The sequence below is a fragment of the Gymnoscopelus braueri genome, assembly GCF_963280865.1.
Source record: "Gymnoscopelus braueri genome assembly, chromosome: 15".
NCBI lineage: Eukaryota > Metazoa > Chordata > Actinopteri > Myctophiformes > Myctophidae > Gymnoscopelus > Gymnoscopelus braueri.
Window position 1 is genome coordinate 909626 of NC_137620.1, and position 22593 is coordinate 932218.

At 42.3% G+C, this 22593-nt stretch overlaps 2 protein-coding genes across 2 annotated transcripts in view; one reads left to right on the forward strand and one right to left on the reverse strand.

Annotated features, from left to right (window-relative positions):
* The window catches only part of trappc14 (trafficking protein particle complex subunit 14), a 66814-nt gene that overhangs the window by 18069 nt on the left and 26152 nt on the right, over positions 1-22593 (forward strand). The window contains 2 exon segments of the mRNA XM_080450592.1: positions 17915-18035; positions 20525-20672. Of these exon segments, the coding sequence (XP_080306718.1) occupies positions 17915-18035; positions 20525-20672 (269 nt within the window).
* Positions 14066-14830, reverse strand: LOC308102105 (endonuclease V-like; the record flags this gene model as incomplete). The annotated part of the gene is made up of 1 exon (XM_080451709.1): positions 14066-14830. The coding sequence occupies one exon, from the start codon at positions 14828-14830 to the stop codon at positions 14066-14068; it is 765 nt and encodes a 254-aa protein (XP_080307835.1).

Consider the following 22593-nt stretch of genomic DNA (forward strand, 5'->3'; position numbering starts at 1 on the left):
TATACTGTGCTTTGCAGTGGTGGAAAGTAACTTAAGTACATTTACTCCATTACGGTAGTTAAGTACCATTTTGAGTATTTCTAATTCTATTACAATTATTTGAACATGTGAATTACTACTTACTTTGTAGATTTAGATTGTTATTACAAAACATACATTAAGCACTTCAGCCCTATATACTTCGGCTCTTTGAAAATAGCCGATCTACAAGCTCACAACGCGTCGCAAAAAGACGCGTTGTGAGCTTGTAGATATGCTAGATAGGATTTTATACATTTGGAAACTTGCGAAATGTGACATTCTGCATAATGAGTACTTTTACTTTTGTTACGTAGCGTACATCTTTTAATACTTTTGTACTTTCGCTCAAGTCGATTTTGAATACCGGACTTTTACTTTAGAGCATTTCTACATGGTTGTATATGTTTATGTGACCACTGGTGCTTTGTCCATGACGTGATGTCTCCTGGTCCAAACCTGGGCTGTTAATCCATTAAGACCGGATGCAGATCTACAAGCTCATAGTGCGGCACAGAGTGCCGCACTATGAGCTTGTAGATGAGCTATTTTTAGAAAAATCGTGAAAATGTGTGCAAATCTTACTGTATATTTTCAAATTGAATCACTGATATAGAACCAAAAAACTGACATTTGTAGAATCCCCAGAAGCAAAGATTTTAGTTAAAATGTTTGCTTTAAAAATATGTGCATTCAAAGATTGGCACAAATTTTCACGATTTTTCAAAAATAGCAGATCTACAAGCTCTTGTAGATCTCCTATTTTTGAATAGCAAAATAAATGTTAAAATGACACAGATGCGTTCCTGGTCTTTATGGATTAATCCCCTTGGTTGAGAAACACTGTTGTGTGGAGCCAGACACAGACGGAGATTATATTGACTCACACTCCACCCAGTGTGAACTGTATGGCCTGGAGAGAGGGAGCAAATAGAGACACTGTAACAAATTGTGGCCGACGTCAGGTGGAAAATCACAACTTTTCAGGGAAATGGGTAAAAAAAGAACCTGTGTTCCAGTGGATCCATTGTAGTTTTTTTTAAGTCACAAGCCCTCGTTAATACTTTTCAGTGAAATATGGACATATTGGACTGCCTGACAGCAACAAAATGATCTGACAGAGGGACAGGCCGCACTCAATTCTTATCAAACACTAAATATGTTGTGCCCATGGACCCGCATATCGTTGCTGTTGGGCAGAAACCTCGTAAATTAACCCATTAAGACCGGGAACGCATCTGTGTCATTTATTGATTTATTTGGCTATTCAAAAATAGTAGATCTACAAGCTCATAGTGTGGCACTCGGTGCCGCACTATGAGCTTGTAGATCTGCAATTTTTGAAAAATCGTGAAGATTTGTGCAATCTTTGAATTTACTAAAATCTTTGCTTCTGGGGGTCCTTGGAACAACATATTTTGAGATGGGGTGGGGGGGGGGGGGTTCGGCGAACAAATACATATCATTTTGGGGGTCCTTGACATGAAAAAAGTTTGAGAACCACTGATATATATGTAGCAACATACGTTTGAAAAAAAATATAACTTAGCATTTAGACATTTGTAGAATCCCCAGAAGCAAAGATTTGAGTTACAAATTGAGATACACAAAAGCATCAAAAGTAGCAGATCCTCAAGCTCGAAACCGGCTATTTTCAAATAGCTGTATATAGGTTTTAAGTGGTTAAGCGGATTGTGGCGCTATATTAACTCATTTTGCCCCCTCAAGGACCCCTGATTATTGACTCACTCCACCCAGTGTGATCTGTATGGCCTGGAGAGAGAGGGAGAGAGAGAGAGAAAGAGAGAGAGGGACTAAAGTAGACTGTAACAAATGATGTGACACAGGGGAAGGGCTGTGTGCTCTGGCACTAAATACTTATGTAAAGACCTCATGTTGTACATACGCCCGCCCGCACATGATGTCTGTTATGGTGCAGTTCCAACTGAGAGCACAGCTGAGCTGATAACTACAGTTCAGAGAGAGAGAGAGGGAGAGAGAGAATGTATGTTCAAGTTCTTGTAGTTGTTTGTTCAAGTATTGAGAAAGACCTTCCCTTAACCGCAAGAGCCTTGCCTTATTGCACAGTAAAACCCTTAGTGTTAAGTCAACTCCAAGAGTGTGACTGTGAACCCAAATGGTCCCTTTGGGCCAGTTATACTAATTACATTTTACTGTGTATTAGTAGGCATGTGTGTTTATGTTAGAGCTGGGAAATTGTATCAAAACTGACATTCAGAACCAATAACCACCTTAAAGTGGCACTATGTAACTTTTTTTTTAAATGAATAAAATGTAATCTGTATGGTAGAGTATGTTAGTACAATATAACTTATACAATTGAGGTGGTTGTATTTGGTCTCCCTGCTCTTCTATTGAGACATTTAGATCCTGTGTCTCGGTTGGACACGACCTTTGACACCATCCTGTTTCTGGACATCCATTTTGACCTGAAGGTCAAGATATAATTTATGTCCTATAGGCAAGCAGGCAGGCTCTATTAGCTCAATGGTTAGAAATTCAGCACTTGTGCAGAAGACCCGGCTTCAAATCCGGGGTAAGTACAGCAAAGTTACATAGTGCAGCTTTAACACATTCCATGCCAGAGTTTAATATCATAATGTACTCACCAGTGCCAGCGATTTATTGTTGTTTTTTTGTTTTTTTCACGTCACCACAGACCTCGCTAAATACCTTAATATCGCGCGTTAAACTGTTTGTAGACACACAGGGTAGCTGTGTGAGTGGCCCAGAGAAGACCGTTTCAATCGGCGACATTCCATTTTGCAGTAGTCGCGGTTTCTGTTAAACAGCGTTCAGCGAGGAGAAAAAAAACTCAGAGATAATGGCGGATTAGGGGAAGCTTTAGAGTGGCGGCGGATGGGAACGAAAATCTCCGCATACGGATATTTCCATATCCGGGTGTGCTACAATGAAATGTGTCACTGCGAGGGAGGCCTACAATGAAATGTGTCACTGCGAGGAAAAGAGAAAAAAAAAGACCACTTCGCCTAGAACTACGCGACTGGCACGCTGCGCAATTATTTAGGTTCGCGTAGAACTACGCGATTGGCACGCAATGTGTTAATGTTACTCATATACGGTAGGTAAATAGAATAATTGAGAACCAAGTTTTTGTTTGATTAGTCGGATTAATTATTTAAGCCCTGTATTTTACTTTGCTGTACAATGGTGGCGTGCAAAAATAGCCGATCTACAAGCTCACAACGCGTTGCATTTCGTCATATTGTGAGCTTGCAGATCTGCTATTTAAAAAGAAATGTTCATTAATCATAATCAAGGCAAAAGTTTGAAATAATGGTGTTATTGATTTGAAGTCATATCGGCTAGCCCTAGTTTATGTCAACAGTAAACGGCACTTGTCAGGCTTTCCTCGCGCAACGAGAAATAAAAAAAAATTCAAAACGTTTTGTGGCCGGGAGGGAGCGTGGATTGTGCCCAAATATGGACATGCGAGAGGTCAGCACAAATGGGCATTGTCAGGCAACAGTTTGTGTTATGTCTGATGTCACATTATGCCCATGTATGGGGCAGCTGGGAAATCAAGGGTGAAGTAACATCAAACGTCACAGATGAGACCTGTAACACTTCAGGGATCCGTGGATTTATATGCGGTGAAGTGACTTGAGTCAGTGAAGACTTCCACCCCGTGAATGAAATTAAATCTCCACCTCCATGTTGTGGGATGGCTACAGTGATGACTGGGCCGAGTAGCGCGCTGCCCGCAAGCCCGTCTGAAGCCACTCCCTTCCCCGGGGGTAGGGCCGTGGCGTCCTGGGAGGAAGGGCAGACGGACCGCGACAGGCAAGAGGACCCCTTCACCACCGCTGTCACTGGGAAGGAGTCACAGGTGGTCAGCGAGGACCGCAAGCGACAAGCGATCAAGAAAAATCTGAAAAACATGGTATCATCACATGCTAACCTGACGGTGATCCGCGCCGAGATGCAACCCCAGGAACAGCAGCAGTTAAACGGCATCATCAACCCATCAGAGGATGCCGACAGCAACCAGGGCACAGAGAACCATCCCGAAAATCCTACCAGACTGTCCAATGACAACTATGAAAGCAGCAGCGCCACCGAGGAAGGGACACCGATCAGTGAGGATTGCCACCATGGCGAAGGAGGCCCCCGTTCAAGAGGCCCCGGCGGCCAGCCTCTCCTGAACAACAACGACATGAACGAAATAAAGAGCAGCACAAGAACTGAGGAGGCTACGCAAAGCCGCCCGGAAACCGACGAAGAAACGACGAAGCCCCCCGACGCCGAGACACACCTCGCGGCAGAGCTGGCGAGACTGAATCTGAAACCGAAAGGTTCTCCCGAAGAGACGGACGAGAGCCGCCACGAGATCCGCTACGTCGGCTACGAGTCGGAGCTACAGATGCCGTGGATCATGGCGCTGATCACCAAGGCCCTATCCGAGCCTTACTCCATCTACACGTACAGGTACTTCATCCACAACTGGCCCCAGCTCTGCTTCCTGGCCATGGCGGGGCAGGAGTGCGTCGGAGCCATCGTGTGCAAGCTGGACACCCACAGGAGAACGGTCCGACGCGGCTACATCGCCATGCTGGCCGTGGACGCCGAGCACCGGCGGAAAGGCATCGCCACCGACCTGGTGAAGAAGTCTATCTACGCCATGGTGGAGGGCGACTGTGACGAGGTGGTCCTGGAGACGGAGACCACCAACCACTCGGCCCTCAAGCTCTACGAGAACCTGGGCTTTGTCCGAGACAAGCGGCTGTTCCAGTACTACCTGAACGGCGTGGACGCCTTCCGGCTCAAACTTTGGCTCCACTAAGAGCAGTGGTTATCAGACTTTGTCATTTCATTGACCCCCCCATTTGTACACTCTCAGAGTTACAGGCCTGTAAAGGTCAATTTGGAGCCTCCTCAAGGAACCCTGATAGTCAATGGACCCCACTTTGAGAACCACTATACTAGAGCAAATGGTTACCATTTTCACATGCATTAAGGCCACAGACCCCCATTATCTCTGGGACCCCAATCTACACTATAAAGTACCTACCGGAACCAAATGGACCCTTACAGGCCGAATTTGGTACCATTTTGTACACTCCTGGAGTTACTCCCCCGGAACTATACCCTCCTTCTGGGTTTGGTCATCAATTTGATGACAGTAGAGCAATGGTTCCCAAATTGAGATGTATTGGCTGTGGACCCCCATCTCAAAATATGTTGTGCCTGGGACTCTCATAAGAAAAGATTTGTGTTAAAAATGTTTGAAGTTATTCCAACTCTTTGACCTACAAGCTCACATCGCGTCGCAATGACAGTTATTTCACCGCCTTTTACGGCATGGTTCTGCAGCAGTCTCGCCATCTGTAAGAGGGTCTGTGTGTGTGTGTGTGTGTGTCCGGAGCTAATCTCTCAAGTCTCAACCTGCACCACATGTATTGTGGCCAGTAGGCTACAGAAGTACCTCTGCTATTGTTGTAGTTTTCTTTTTCCCCCCCATGTTTTACACTTTTTTTCAGATATTTTGCTTTGATTTTATAATGGAAGATAATGGGGCTCTGATCCAGTCTGAAACCTTGCCAGAATGCTGAGTTCATATGTCATAGATATGTCATAGATACATCATAGATGACTGACTTCATAGATGACTGATGTCATAGATCAGTGGTCCGGGGACCACCAGTGGTCCTTGAGGGGGTTCCAGGTGGTCCCCAGCTAAATGATGGAGAGTTGGTAACTCTTGAGAGAGTAAAATGAAACCAAATGGACGCTTACGGGTCCATTTGGTTTCATTTTACTTGAATCAGAATCAGAATCAGAATCAGTTTTATTGTCACATCACAGGTTTACAAGGTAAAAAAGTGGGTGAAATTCGTTTTTGTACATCGTTCCCATCGCAACGTTAATTTCCATAGAAAGAAGATGGGGGGGGGAGAAGAAGAGGGGTGGGGGGCAAGTGGGAAGGAGATCAAAACAACAGAGCAACAGAAGGCCAGACAAGTTATCTACATATTTACAAAGTACCTGAGATAATAAAAATTAAGGTGCCTGAGCATAGCAGCAATGTATGTATACTGTGCATGTTATACTTATACTGTGCTTTCTCTAAGGTGCTTAGAGAAAAAAGAGCACAATAAAAAGACAAAAAAGTCAGTGCGTTATACATGGGATTAAGGTGCAAAAGGTCAGTGCGTGTCCACCTAGGGTGGACTGACCCTAGTATAATCCGCAAGTAGCTCCATGAGGGAGTGCAACAAAAAAGTCATTTGTACCTGGTGTAGTCCACAGGTGTGTCCGAGGGGGAGCTAAGTCCAAGTCATTGTCCCTGGTATAATGAGAGAGTTACATTATTGTTAAACATCTGCATTACTTAATTAAAGAATTGTTATTTTGATCAACGTTTGCCAGTTATCTCTCCTATGTTGGCACCAACATCAATACAGCATGGAATACAAAATCGTATCCGACGATAACAAAATGTTCTACGCATTGGGTCTGAGAGGCTAAATCTCATCAAACGGTGGTCTGTGGCTCAAGTGATATGAAAAGGGTTGAAAACCACTGTCATAGATGCAGGCTGCTCACCTGAAATCCAAGATCCTCACTGGAGCACCGCATTCTCACTCCCAAGACGGCAAACGGGTGACCCTTGGGACGGATTTGACCAAACGTCACATGTTGACTAGGGGAGACGTGAGTTACAATTCTGTCCCTCTCGGGACATAACTCAAACGGTGCCGAGTCGGCTGAAGCTGACTTCGCAACACTCTGCACGCTTTAGACGGCGCGCCTCCGTGTTTTAAACTGTTTTGGGGTTTGAGAACGGCACTGCCGCATTCCTGGACCGCGGAAGTGACCGGGACGTCATCAGATGACCCCCAGGGGACCCCCGTCCCCTCAAAGGTTTGACGTTTGGTCACATTTGTCCCAAGAAGTCACGATAGGCCGTTTTGGGAGTGACAGTGGATCCCAAGAGACACATTATTTGATTTTTTTTTACAAGTCCGTGCACGCATGTATATGGAGCGTACGTGTGTGTGTACGTTATATTTTCTTAGTTACAACAATGTTGGGCGAACAGTGAAGTTTTGTTTTTCAATGTGGTATTTATTCAGTTTTTAGGAAACCACCAGCTCTTCTCTGGGCCGGGCTGGTTTTGGGTTTGTCAATATATGATTGAATATTTAATATTACTTTTGTTTGCCACAGAAGTGTATTGGTTGTCTCTCTCTCTCGAATGGGGCATTCTGCATAATGAGTACTTTTACTTTTGGTACTTTAAGTACATTTTGATGCCAATACTTTGTACTTTTACTCAAGTACACTTTGAATTCCGGACTTTTACTTCTAACTGAGTATTTCTATATTGCAGTGTTGATACTTTTACTTAAGTACAAAATGTACTTTTTCCACCACTGGCCCTGGTTTAAGCTAAGGATGTGTAAACCCTCTCACATTTTGTACCTAAATCCATCCCTCTCACATTTTGTTATGCTCTTACTGACTGCAGGGCATGAGGTAAGGAGCTACCACTTTGTTGTAGTTAGTTATTTATGTGCGGGCTATTTGTGATGCCATTACCTTAGTTTCCCATGGAAATGCCCCAATTGTTTGAGAGACAATAGTATCCTGACAAAACCACAGACACAAAACTTTGCTCTATCTTCCTGTCTCGTCCCCTACATCTTAGACCCCCCTCTCTGATCTGTCCTTCCTCTTCCTCTGTTAGAGCCCGAACAGACATTAGTCCATTCAAACCTGAGGCCCATTCTAAAAGAATGTCTTCTAAGGGCCCGTACACACTGCAGGAGATTGGGTCCGAGATTGCTGTCGCCGACATTTTTTGGCGCTCGCCGACAAAACCTCCCGATCTGACGCAGATCGGCCTTTGATCTGCGAGATAATGCTCGCTCTGTGTGAAAGGTTCCGCGAGACGATGTGGCCGCGATTATCCGCTCTGCGACGGCTTTCCGACCGTTTTCAGATAACTACCATGTTAGATATTCAGCTCTGTCCCAGACAGGAGATCGGACAGTATCATACATTATGAAAGGGTCTGCGAGGAGATCCACGCTACAGCCAATGAGAGCACATTACAGCCACCGTGGCCAGGGGAGCGTCGCTGGATCTGACCACAACAAACAGTCCCGCAATATTACCGTCCAGACCTGTATTAAGTTAACATTATAAAACAAAATGAGAGAGTGAGCGAGCCTGGTGGTGGGCTGTTTATTTTAGAGGAATTGTACAGAGAGAGAGAGAGAGAGAGAGAGAGACAGACAGAGAGTGAGAGCAAGAGCTAGCTCTGTGTGTGTGTGTGTGTGAGTGTGCAGCATGTGCACGCTGTTATGAACAGCGTTGCCAGATGTTGCGAGAGAAATAAGCAACCAGGTCTATGAAAACAAGCCCAAGAAAAGGCCACTTGAGCACTTTAAACCTATTTACAAATACATTGGATATTTGAAAATAGCCGATCTACAAGCTCACAACGCGTCGCAGCTATTTTCAAATACAAATCTTGAGAAAATTGTGGAATATTTTCCAAATCCACACAAATCTTGTATGGGGGTCAGTGATGGCACAACATATTTACAGAAGGGGGGTCTGCGGACAAATACATATTATGTGTTGTTTAAACCACTGGTTTAAACAACATTAGGAAACAAGGCCAAATAAGCAACTACACAAATAAGCCCCAAAAATGCACCCCGCAACAACCAATATTTACAAGCAACTCTACAGAAAAACAAGCCCAAAGTCGCTTATAATAAGCGGACATGGCAACGCTGTCACTGACGGCTTCTGCGCACTTGACTGCGAGAGAGGGAGAGAGAGGGAGAGAGAGAGAGAGAGAGAGAGAAAGAGCGAGAGAGGGGGGAGAGGGAGAGGGAGAGAGGCATATCACGGGATACGTCGATTAAAATGAATTGGAATAAACTCAAATGTATGTATTGGGTCTGACTCTGGAGATAGCATCCTAGTGAACTATCCTACAGTATGTCAGCCCTTGTCGGGGATCAATCCTGTTGTGAAGACCACAACGATATTATGACAGCCGATTTCAAGAAATAAACTCCTGCAGTGTGTAATGCTTAACGATCAGATAACCCCCCGAGCACTTTAAGGTCCTGCAATGTGTACCTGCCTTAAATCCCAAAAGTTTTCTGAAACAATGTATGTTGCTATATCGGTGGTGCTCAAACCTTTTCATGTCAAGGACCCCCAAAATTATATATATAATTGGCCGACCCCATCTCAAAATATGTTGTTCCAGGGACCCTCGGAAGCAAAGATTTTAGTTAAAAGTGTTTGCTTTAAAAATATTTATATACTCAAAGATTTACACAAACAAATGCAGATCTACAAGCTCATAGCGCGGCACAAAGTGACACGCTATGAGCTTGTAGATCTGCTAGTTTTGAATAGCTAAAATCTAAAATCACACAGATGCTTTCAATCTCAGCCCCCAAAAAAGGCCCAACCCAAAATAAATTGCAATAGTAATGTGATATTGTTTTTATTGGTCCTAATACCCCCCTAAATCATGTATTAAACATTTTCCTTCACAGATTTAGTGGAACATAATCTTTCAAGGTCAAAAGTGAAGTTTTGACGTTTTAGAGTGCCATGGTCTTGGTAAAATGGTGTTAAATATTGGAGGGTCTATGTACAACTGTCTTTTGTTAAGATTTTGTGGTAAAACGTTCCAATAAAACATTTAAGAGGGGACATTTTGATGGCTGTATTTGGGGTAATTTTTTCCAGAAATGTTCAAAAAAGATACATTCAAGAGTAACAAAAAAACATCAGGAACGCGTAGGACAGAAACCGGCCATCGTCCCTCCCTCCCTATATGTCTGTCTGTCTCTCCCTGTGTCTCCATGTCCCTCCATGTCTATGTCTCTCTGCAGTGGTGGAAAAAATACTCTCATTTGTTACTAAGTAAAAGTATCAATAACGCAATGTAGAAATACTCTGTTACAACTAAAAGTCCGGAATTCAAATTTTACTTGAGTAAAAGTACAGAAGTATTGGTATAAAAATGTACTTAAAGTACCAAAAGTAGAAAGTACTCATCATGCAGAATGTCCCATTTCACAAGTTTTCAAATGTATACAAATCTTTTGAAAATAGCGGATCTACAAGCTCACAATGTGTCGCATTGCGACGCATTGTGAGCTCCATTTTTTTATTTGCTCCATATTTTCAAATGGCCGAAATGTATGTAGGGCTGAAGTGGGTAATGTATGTTTTGTAATAATAGTCAAAATCTACAAAGTAACTAAAGTTTTCAAATAATTGTAGTTGAGTAAAAGTACAATATTTGCCTCCGAGATGTAGTGGAGTAGAAGTAAAATTACTGAAAATTGGAAATACTCTAGTAAAGTAAAAATACCTCAACATTGTACTTAAGTACAGTACTTGAGTAAATGTACTTAGTTACTTTACACCACTGTGTCTGGTGTGCATGGCTGAATTCTCCATTCTTCCATTCTTTCTTCTATTACCGATTATCCTGATGACCTATTTCCTTCTCTTCTCTTCTCTTCTCTTCTCTTCTCTTCTCTTCTCTTCTCTTCTCTTCTCTTTTTTCTCTTCACCTCTCCCTCCTCTTGTCCTGTGAAGACAGTAAGTCAATATTTGGCACCACCCTATAGTTGACAAAATGACTTTTGATGTGCCAGCATTGATTCCATTTGCAAAAAGGCCACTCAGACCGAGGCAGTTCTTCTTGAGAAAGCTGAGAGGTTTCAATGTTGACAGACGGCTCTTGGGGGGGAAAAAATCATGTTTTATTCATCTTTTAGTGAGTCAATTTAAACTGTTTAACTTTAATTGGTTTGGCAAACCTCAGCATGCTTAATGAAAATAGGGATTGAATTATGCCAAAAGACCATTGGCACTAACTTCAACTTGTTTACGTAAGTTGGAGCCACTGAGAGGGTAAACGGTCATTCTGTCTTGTGGTGGAAGAAGTGCTCCGATTCCTTACTTAGCCCATTAAAACCGGGACCCTCTCAGGGGCCCTGATTCAGCCCCTTTTTTGACTATGCTTGCTCCTCTTGGTACTCCAACACCTCAGTGTCACTGAAGACTAAGCTTCAAACATCCCAAAACAAACTGATCCGACTACTTCTCGGACTGGGGCCCATGACCCACCTCTCTCCCACTCACTTTGCCAGCCTAGGCTGGCTCAGGGTGGAAGACAGGGTTAAACAACAAAAAATGGGACTGGTCTTCAAAATTGTAAATGCAGATTTGCCCGAAATGCCCCCTATACCCGCATATCTGTATAAATACCTCGAAAAAGTTAGTGACACCCACAGTCACGGAACTAGAGGGAGCGTAAACAACAATCTGGTACCACCCACCCATAAAACAAACATGGGCAAATTCTCCTTCTACAGCACAGCCACCCAGGATTGGAATAGTCTAACCCCATCCCTCAAAAAATGCAGTTCGCTGGGCTCATTCAAAACAGCCCTAAAAACTCATCTTTCTGGAGGCCAAAAGAGGAGCTAGTACCAGTTTCCCTGTAGACAGACGACCCCCCCCCCTCCCCTTTTTTTGTATATGTACTTTTTTTTCTGTATTTTTATGTAGATTTTTGAACTGTTTGGTTGCTACTATATATGTCTATGAAATTAATTCAAGGACCCCAACGGAAACAAGTCCGCAAGGACTTTTTTGGTCGGACCTTTTAGGCAAAAATTATTTTTGTCTTTTGCCTAATAAAAATTTCAATCAATCAATCAATCAAAAAGCAAGCTCACAGTGTGTCACTTTGTGTCACTTTGTGCCACGCTGCGAGCTTGTACACACATTTTTTTTTTTTAACACATCTTCTCTTCTGGGGTGGTCCCTGGCACAACATCCGATAGGTGGGGTCCGTGGCCAAATACATTTAAATGTGGGGTTCCTTGGCACGAAAAAGTCTTGAGACTTATTTTAGAAGGCATTTGTAGAATCGGCCTCAGGTCTTACTGGGTTAAAGGGGAATACCACTCCTTTTCAACATTAAAATATGCTATTACTGTACCGGTACTGAGCGGTTTTGTGGCCTGTAGCCTAGAACAGGAGAATGGATTTTTTGGGGTCATGTCATGTGATCAGGAGGAGGCCCTTAGCTCTGAATTCGGTAGAATATCTTTTTGGCTCACTGATAACAAACTGTCACTACACCTGGGCAAAACTGAATCCATTCCTTTTGGGTCCAGAATAAACCTCTGCAAGGCCAAAGACTTCACAGTCAAAATGGGCGACAATGTCATCACAAGGAAAGATGACATTACCTACCTGGGTTGTATCTTAGAGGCCAACGTCTCAAGTGAAACAATGGCAACAAAAGCAATCAGAAGAGAACTGCTATACTGCTTTAAAGTGTGACTCCTTACCCTCCTTCAAAACCGCTCTAAAAGAGCACCTACGGCTACAAATTGTAACTGGCCCTTGTAAAAAGTAAAAAAGTCTAAGCTTATCACCGGAAATGACCCCCCCCCCCCCATTTCTAAAGGAACTAGAATTGTATTAAATAAAGCTTTTGCACACCTAGATTAAAAAGTATTAAATCAGGTCTTCACGACCAAAACGTTGCTTCACTTTATTAAAACTTTTCTCTTGTACCATGCAAGTTGGCAGTGTCTGGCGGGTTTATTATTATTTTATTGTTAATGAACTAGAACTGGGGTCTTCAACAGGGGGTCCGGGACCCCTAGGGGGTCCTCAGAGTTACTACAGGGGGGCCGCCAAATCTTTGTGTGATAGGAACTTTTTATTTATTTACATTAACCAGTTGAACCCTATCATCCCTATTCTGAGGGGAATATAAACTGAAAATAGCCGATCTACAAGCTCACAAATGCCCGCCGGCCCGTCCTTCCTTAAGCCAATTTTAATATAGGATTGTAGGGTAAGTGAATTTTTTTTGGTTTATACAAAATGTAAAAAAGTTAAAGCTCTATATTCTGATAATTGCTTTACATTGTTTGTTCAGCACAAGTTGTCTCTCCAGCTCTTCAATAAACAGAAAATATATTTTCAGGTGGGTTGCGAATTTCAGTCAATCAGAAGAGTACCCATTTATCAGCTTCAATTTTATAGTGTTCCAGTTCCGATTTGATCTGCTCACTTGTTTGTGTCATCACTTCTAATTTCACTTGTTTATCCTGTATGGTGTATGAATTATCTCTCCTGGTTTGATTAACTTGGTATCCCGATCTGAAAAAGCATTTTCTGTTTACTAAAGAGCTGGAGAGACTGTTACTGAACAAACACTCTATAGCAATGATTATGAGAATATAGAACTATTTAACACTTACTACAAAATAAATATCTCTAACCCTACTTAAACTGTACTTTGACAGTCCTAGTTTTTTATTGAAAATAGAATGAACCCATTAAGACCTGGAACGCATCTGTGACACTTTTTCATTAGAGCTAAAAAGCATTATTTTACACTTTGGCTATTCAAAAATAGCAGATCTACAAGCTCATAGCGCGGCACTCGTGCCGCGCTATGAGCTTGTAGATCTGCTATTTTTTTTTTATCTTGAAAATGTGTGCAAATCTTTGAATATATATATATTTAAAGCGAACATTTTTAACTCAAATCTTTGCTTCTGGGGGTCCCTGGAACAAAATATTTTGAGATGGGAGTCCGCAGCCAAATACATATCATTTTGGGGGTCCTTGACATGAAAAAGTTTGAAAACCACTGATATAGAAACAGGTTTTTCAGAAAACTGTTGGGATTTAGAAGACATTTGTAGAATCGGCTTCAGGTCTTAAAGGGTTAAACACTATAAAGCTGGAGAGCTTCTTTCCATTGGGGTCCTATTCTTTGAGACACACATCCGGGTTTTTGACCAATAAGCTTACCATTGTTTGGCCCGATTTCGGGACAGCTGACGTTTTTTGGGGGGCTAAACAAAGGCATCACGTGACGTTGAGCCCCTTCCCCTATTCGCTCATACTAGGACATGACGTATGTGTAGGCAGAAGAATTGCAGAACACAGACGTCTTCCATTTTCTCTCGGGACGTCGTCAAGACCGAAAGTGTCTGCGAAGGTATCGTCTGGAGCGAAGGTCGGCCTGCCTGATGGGCTCGGAGACTCGATAGCGACAGCACGAGTACGTGAGGCGCACCGCCGTGTCCAGACTGATCTTGTGGCCCACGGACACGTACACGGGCTTGGTGCTGCTGTCGGAGCTGCGCAGGGCCTTGCCCAGGACTTTTCCCGAGGCCACCGTGAGCGGGAAGGAGTCCCCTCCTTTACGCAGGCCGGCCACCCGCGACATGTGCTCGGCGCCCCGGGCCACGCCCTGCACCTGCAGCAGGTTCTTGGCAACGCCGACGCAGGGCAGTCCCGACAGGACGCCCAGGTGACACGCCAGGCCGAACTCTCTGTAGTGGAAGAGACCGTTTCCGTCAACCAAGACCACCTGCGGCAGAAGATCGGGCTGGCTCCTCTCTAGACGTCTCAGGGCCTCCATGAAGTACCGTATCTCTCTGAAGGCAAGGAAGCCGGCGATGTAAGGGGCGGTGAGGGTGACCATCTGGCTGTCCTCGTACAGCACCTTGAGGTCGGGGTAGCTCAGCACCACGAGCTGCGCGCAGGCGTTGACGTTGTCCCCTTTGACGAAGGACAGGTCCACCCCGCCGATTCGTTTCAGCCCGGAGAACGCCGGACTCCTCTGCCACTCTTCCGTGTCCTCCTCCACCACCCGCTTCCTCAGACTGACCTGCTCGCGTTCCCATCGCTTGACCAGCTCTCTGTCGGGCGGAAGAGGACCGCGTGGTCGAAACATCGTTTCTGCTGCTGTGGATGAAGTTTGGAGCATTCAAAGTGAATCCCTTTTATTTGCAGCTGAAAGAGCAGATATGTGATCTAAATGTCAGCACAGCAAGAAGATACTGAGGACTACCGGGTCAGACAGACTAACTATTCTGCCTACTATTTCCTCTCTCTCTCTCTCTGTCATCAGGGATCTCCATGATGTCACATATGGGCAATGTGACATCATTCACAACACAACGCCCCTTTGCTCTGACATCAGTCATGTCCATATTTGGGTATAATCCGTCCATCCACATCTTGGCATGTCCATATTTGGGCATGATCCGGCCAATTTGCCTACGGCGATAACGCGTTGATGTCAGCCTCGGGCATGTCCATATTTGGTCACAGTCCGGCCGGGCTGCCCGCCCAAAGACACCGCTGCAATGTGAACTTTATATCAGTTAGATTTAGATACAGTAGAAGTTACCATAATGGGCCCTCATATCTAGAATCCAGGCCGCTGCGTGGCCCTCACACCTACGTCGCACTGCCGATCTGACCAATATGTCTGAGTCATAGTGTCAGAGTACCCGTTATACCCTGTATAGGTCTGTGTCCCTTTTGTGCCCATATATGGAGATGTCTGTTTCTGTCTGTGTAACTGTCTCCCCTTTATACCCAATATATATGGAGATCTCTGTATCTGTCAGTCCTTGTCCCTTTTATGCCCATATATGGAGATCGCTGATGTCATCAGTATATGCACACGTCGCACCGCCAATCCGACCGATATGCCCATATATGGAGATCTCGGTATCTGTCAGTCCTTGTTCATTTCATGCCCATATATGGAAATATCTGATGTCATCAGTATACGCCCATATATGGGTATGCCCCCCCCCCTTTTGGGCTGACTGATTTGTTTGCGCCTGATGCCATGATGACACATTGAGGTTAGACAACAAACTCCATATTTGGGCGTAGCTGCATTGGGAACTCCTTATATGGTTATGGCTGAGTCATTGGGACATGTGCAGCCCCACAGACTGTCTGCTGAAGAAGCTATATGTCCCCTTTATATGACCCCTGCTGCTTAAAGGGATATTTCACTTTCAAATAAAATAACTGAAAAAAGTAATGGAAAAATCACGCCCCCTCACGCATTAGAAGGACATTCTAATGCATCAGGGGGCCGTGATCTTTTGTATTTTTGTATTTTTTAATTTTTTTTTTTTTTTAAGTGAAATATCCCTTTAAGTACAAGTCTGCCGCCTACCTGCGGACACGACCACAATCAGGTTTGCCATGTCCGCTTATTATAAGCGAGTTTGGGCTTCTTTTTCTGTAAAGTTGCTTGTAAATATTGGCAGTTGCGGCTTGCGTTTTCTTTGGGCTTGTTTTGAAAGTGTGGTTGCTTATTTTAGGCTTCCTAATGTTGTTTTTACCAGTGGTTCTCAAACGAATTTTTTTTTTTTCGAGGACCCCCAAATTAACATGTATTTGTCCATGGACCCCCACATGGACCCGCACCGTAGTGAGTGGTGCCGGGAATGCAGAGGTCACAGTGAGGCAGATGGTCTTGACTTCCTGACCTTCTTCCAGGCCAGGGGTATTGGGCATAGCAGTTTTGTGGTGCCACAGATCGAAAACCCATTCATGTTTCCCATAGAGATTCACGGAAATATTTTGTCATTTTATATGACATTTTATATTTTGAGATAAAAATAAATCTTTATATTTTTTCATCAAAGACGGAGTGACTTGGATTTATTTTCTTGGCAAGTCTACTTTTTTGGGTCATAATGTTCTTACCTGTGTCACCAAAGAGCACCTGTCTATAGACTGATCCCTGCAGCGCCTCCCTTTCTCTTGTTACCATTTTACATGGATTAACCCATTCAATCCGAGAACGCATTATGTGCATTTTTTTTAACATTTGTAACTCAAATCTTTGCTTCTGGGTATTCTACAAATGTTTTCTAAATCATAGCAGTTTTCTTTTGAAAAAAAATTATGTTGCTATAGTATCAGTGGTTCTCAAACTGTTTTTCATGTCAACGACCCCCAAAATGATTTGTCCACGGAACCCCCCCCCCCCCCCCCATCTCCAAATATTTTGTTCCAGGGACCCCCAGAAGAAAATATTTGAGTAAAACATTTATATATAGGCTATATTCAAAGATTTGCAAACATTTTCATGAATTTTTCCCAAAAATAGCAGATCTACAAGCTCGTAGCGTGGCACTCGGTGCCACGCTATGAGCTTGTATATCTGCTAGTTCTCGACTAATCCATTAAGGCTGGGAACGCATCTGTGTCATTTTAAGATTTCTTTGGCATTCAAAAATAGCAGCGCTACAAGCTCATAGTACGGCACAAGTGCCTTGTATATCTGCTATTTTTGAATAGCCAAAGTATAAGATAATGGTTAACGCTTTCACTGCCAAGGATGACTTTTACGACTTTTTTCCCAAGGCCTACACTTCTATGGACGATTTTGATGACTTTTGTTTAGTTTTTTGGGTGTTTCCACTAGATGGCGCTCTTCGCTAACACATGAGTGACCATTTCATCCCCAGATGCACGCAGAACCAGGAGATCACGTGATCCCAAGATAGTACATCAAGATAGTGAATGGAGCAGTACGCTCCATTCACTTCCTGGTTAACATATTTGGGATATTGCCTGTGCTCCTGTGTTTTACTATGTATTTTTGACGAGACATGCTATTTTCAACGCCCTATAACGAGCGAATGGGGGGTCGTTTTTTTCCCTGCGGAAGCACAATGAAACTCCCCATGATTAACAACAATCAGGGGATCGATCATACTGGAGATAAATATTCTGTGACTAAGAAAATCGAAAGATCGCTAGCAGTGGGTAATTCCATTATTTCTTATGACAGTGAAAGAGTGGTTCATATCTAAAATGACAGATGCTTTTCTGGTCTTAATGGGTTAAAGAAGGTTTTCTCTATTGAGCAAGTGAAAACAGTTTTGTAATATTCTGCTTGATAGATTTTTGTTTGTTTTGCACCATGGGGCTAATAAAGACCTCTCCTCTCCTCCTCCTCTCATCTCTTCCTCCTCCTCCTGCTCCTCCTCTCCCTCAGTGTTGAACTCCAGCTCTCAGGAGGAGGTGTGCGTGAGAGACGTGAGGATCCTCCCCAACTACAACTCCTCCTACCTTCCCATGATGCCCGACGGCTCCGTTCTCATAGTCGACAATGTCTGGTACGTTACTGTACATACATACTGTATATACTCCATCCATCCATCCATCCATCCAGCCATCCAAACCCATTAACCCATTCAATCCGGGAACGCATCTTTGTCATTTTTGATTTATTTTGCTATTCAAAAATAGCAGATCTACAAGCTCTTAGCGCGGCACCGAGTGCCGCGCTAAGAGCTTGTAGATCTGCTATTTTGAATAGCCAAAGTATAGAAATAATAGTTAATTATAGCAAAAAAAAATCTAAAATGACACAGGTGCGTTCCCGGATTGAATGGAATAATGCAGCAATCCAGAACTTATGTGACCCACAGTCAAATATTAAGTGTTAATTTAACTCAGAGTGTGTTAGAGTTAGGTTACTCCTCCTCATTTCAACTTTTTCTGTTTCTGTCATAGATTAAAGGGATAGTTCACCCTAAAGAAAAATTTTTTCTATCGATTAGTCACCCCATGCAGACTTGAATTCATGGATCTTTTTTTGTCGCATTCCTAAGCCAATAATTTGATGACCAGCTGACCGGTAGGCAGCGGTTCTGGTTGGAGACACAAAGGAGATGCTGCCGGTCATCAAATTATTGGTTTTAGGGTTGGTTTTAAAGTAACAGTGAAAGCGGTTGTCTGTGGGTTTTTATACATAATTCTTTTCAATTAAGTAAGAGCTTGTGACTAATTAATAACTACATAGGATCCATTGGAACACAGGTTATTTATTTATTTTCCATTTCCTGAAAAGTGACAGTTTAGGAAATTCAAGGTTTATTTGTATAGTTCTAAAAATATATATATTATTTTGTTATTAATTTTTTTATTTACTGAGACACTACAGCTACCAGACACCTATGTTTTATGTTTTACTTGAAATTTGTATTGGTATTTTCTTTTTGTACAGATATTCCAGTAACAACTAAACAAAATAATAAGAAAAAAGGAAACCCTCCCCACCTCCTAAATAAAAACGATAAGACAAACAAATATATTATGTACATACAGTATATAAAGAAAGACATAATAGGAAAGGGTATACATAATAATAATAATAATAATAATAATAATAATAATACCTCCCTCCCCTGTTTGGATGGACAAAAACAAATACATGTGTAACAGGAAACGATGCAGTTCTCATTTACAATGAGAAGGGCAAACAGTAAGAGAAACCTGACACCAAACAGGCGAACACATCTCTGCATAATAACGCCACTCAACATTTCTCAGTGGCTGAGCGTACGGCAACCACGGCAGATGTGTGAATGTGATTGTTACCATCCTCCCACCTTACAGATGGATAAAATAACCATTAATTAAACAATATGCAATAAACAGAACAATGAAAACATTTGGCGGTCCACGGCCAAATACATATTCATTTGGAGGTCCTTGACATGAGAACCAGCAAACTAAAAGCTTAGTTTGCAGATTATGCAGTATAAGAACAAAATGCAAAACACTTTGTGCTCTCTCCCTCGGCTATGGAAGTGGTTTTGAAGCACAGTTCCCCATTTCTGCCACACCTTGAGGCCTTTTAGTTTGCTGGTTCTCATGTCAAGGACCCCCAAATTAATAATAATAATAATAATAATAATAATAATAATAACTTTATTTATTATTTATTTCATACAAAATTGCAACCCAAAGTGCTTCACATCAAGACAATAAAAAGTAGAATGCCAGAAAAAACTTAATTGGCAAACATAACTAAACAATGTAGTTAAACTAAAGATCAAGTCAACATAGGGCAGAATTATACACATTAATCTAAATAGAAATAGCAAATACAAAATACCCCGTCTGAAAACATTTTGTGCCAGGGACCAAGACTACAAGATTAGTTTTATCAAAATGTTTCAATAATATTCCAAAATGTTAAAAGATTTTCAGGATTTGTTTAGACATCTTTTTTTGTTGCTTAATTTGTTAATGAAATTCATTAAAAGGATTATAATGAATTTGTATATAATATTTAAAGCGGCACTATGTAACTTTTTACATAAATAAAATGTAATTTTGTCCAATCTGTATGGTAGAGTATGTTAATACAAAATGACTTATATCACTCCCTGCTCTTCTATTAAGACATTTAGATTGTGCCAAATGTCCTGTTTCGCCTAGACACTGTACACAGGATCTGACACAAATTTTTAACTGATGGTCAAGATTCGATGTATCCGCTGAGCAAGCAGGCAATGATCAATGGTAAAAATGTCAGCACTTGCGCAGGAAACCGGGTTCAAATTCCGGGGTAGAAGAGGAAAGTTACATTTTGGGGCGGGAACCCCTATTTGTAACTATACCTTTCAGGACGGGAACCCCTTTTGGGGTTTCTGTTGCTATATACAGTATATAGAAGCATACATTTGTTGTAATTTTTGAAAAAATGTTTGAAGTTTTTCAGAAAACTAGATTAGCAGGCGTTTTTAGAATGGGCCTCAGGTCTTAATGGGTTAAACATCTCTGACCCCCCCCCCCCCCCCCCCTTACCATGCAGCCACCAGTCAGCGGAGGTGTCCATGGCGTCCTTCTACCGTGTCAACAGCGAGTCGTCACGTTTACCCAGCATGCTCAGCGCCCTGGAGGAGCAGAACTTCCTGTTCCATCTGCAGCTGAAGGACCAACCAGAGGAAGACTCCAGCGAGGTGAAGTTACAGTGGGTTTATATAGGATAAAATGAATATCAAATGCCTAAATATTGAATCAATAGATTTAAAAACTGTCATGGGGTGAAACACAGAAGCCCGAGTAGACGTTAAAATGAGCCCCAAACATGTTAACACATTGACTGCCTAGAACGAGTTAACTCGTTTTTACTCGTTTTTAAAATCCATCACTTGATTGCCTAGATCGAGTTAACTCGTTTTTAAGGAAAAAATTTTTTAAAACAAAATTAGAATTTTTTTTTTTTTTTTTTTTTTTTTTTTTTTTTAATTTGACCCAAAGACCAAGGAGATATGATTAGTCGAAGATCTAGACTCCTATCCACTTCCTTGTTAACTTAAAACTTAAAAATTTTGTATCTCAGCTCCTGAGTGCTTTTTTTTTTTCAATGAAAAATCTCTGGCAATAAACTGCAAAAAATCTGAAATAACTCAGGCAATCAATGTGTTAAGAGCACTTAACCCATTTTCAACCTTACCGTCATATCATCTCTGTCGGGTGGAAACCTCATTATGTCCAAAACTGTTACTTTTCAGGATTCACATTCAAAAATATCAATAGTAGCAGATCTACAAGCTCAAAACTGACGCTATAGTATGATCAAGTAGGGCGTTAATTTACGAAAAACACAACAAGTTAAAATGTGGTTTCTGCCCGACAATGACGATAATGTGTTCAATATTTGTATTGATAAATAAAATAAATAATCCTTGACGGTACATAACACCACATTCATCCTACATAGACCCCTTCCCACCCACTGCACAGTCCCACCCGGTTACACAAATCTACACAGACCACGTACAACACTCACAGTGCCCAGGGGTAAAAAGAAAAGAGTGAAATAACAACAACAACAACATTAACACATTGAGTGCCAAAAACAGTCCGGACCGTTTGAGAAGCTGTGCGTTATGTGCCATAAACGGTCCGGACCATTTTGGACCATTTTTGTTTTTTATATATTTTTTCCCACGTGGGGCGCTCTAACGAAACTTTGGGATCATCCAAGGAGTCTCTAAGAAGAAGAGGCCGGATGTGGATCCATGTCAAAAATGCTTCCGGTCGTCCGCTCCAATGTTAACTCCTTGACTAAAAGCTTAATATATCCATCTCTTTTTAACGTGGTGGAAGTGAGCCGTTTTCGATCGGCGATCACTCTGCAATGGAGGATCGCGCTAGAAAAATAATTGTTCCAGGCGTTAGTCGGGACCCTCCGCAGTCTCGGACGCAGGCTTTGTTTACAGTACATGCGTCGGGGCTTCTACAGCACGCAACATATCAGCGTAAGTGGATGGAAGATATGCTGGCACTAGATGTACCCTGTTTTAATAAACCTCTGGCACACGATGTGTTAAAAACCAAAAAATATATACATATGTTGAGACTTCTTCAGTAGCCCAAATACATAATACAATGCTTCAATGGAACATCAGTTCAACCTTTGAGGGAATTCAGATTCAAAATATGACAGAAATGGTTTCCAGACCCTTAAAAACCTCCTGCTTTTCTCCTTGGATATTTTGTCTTGACCCATTAAAAGCGGGAACGCATCTGTGTAACCACTTAAACCATTATTTTATACTTTGGCTATTCAAAAATAGTAGATATACAAGCTCATAGCACGACACCGAGTGCCACGCTATGAGCTTGTAGATCTGCTTTCTTTTTTTCTTAATTGTGAACATTTGTGACTTAAAATGGCACTTTTATTAACCACTTTTATTAACCACTTTTATTAACCACTTGAACCCCCACCATCCCTATTCTGGAGCAACGTTATATAGCCGATCTACAAGCTTGTAGATCTGCTATGTATGGCGAATCGATGTGTGTAACGATGAGTTAAAAATCAAGTATGGAGGGTTTAAGTGGAACTGAATTTGCAGCTCAACAAAAGCT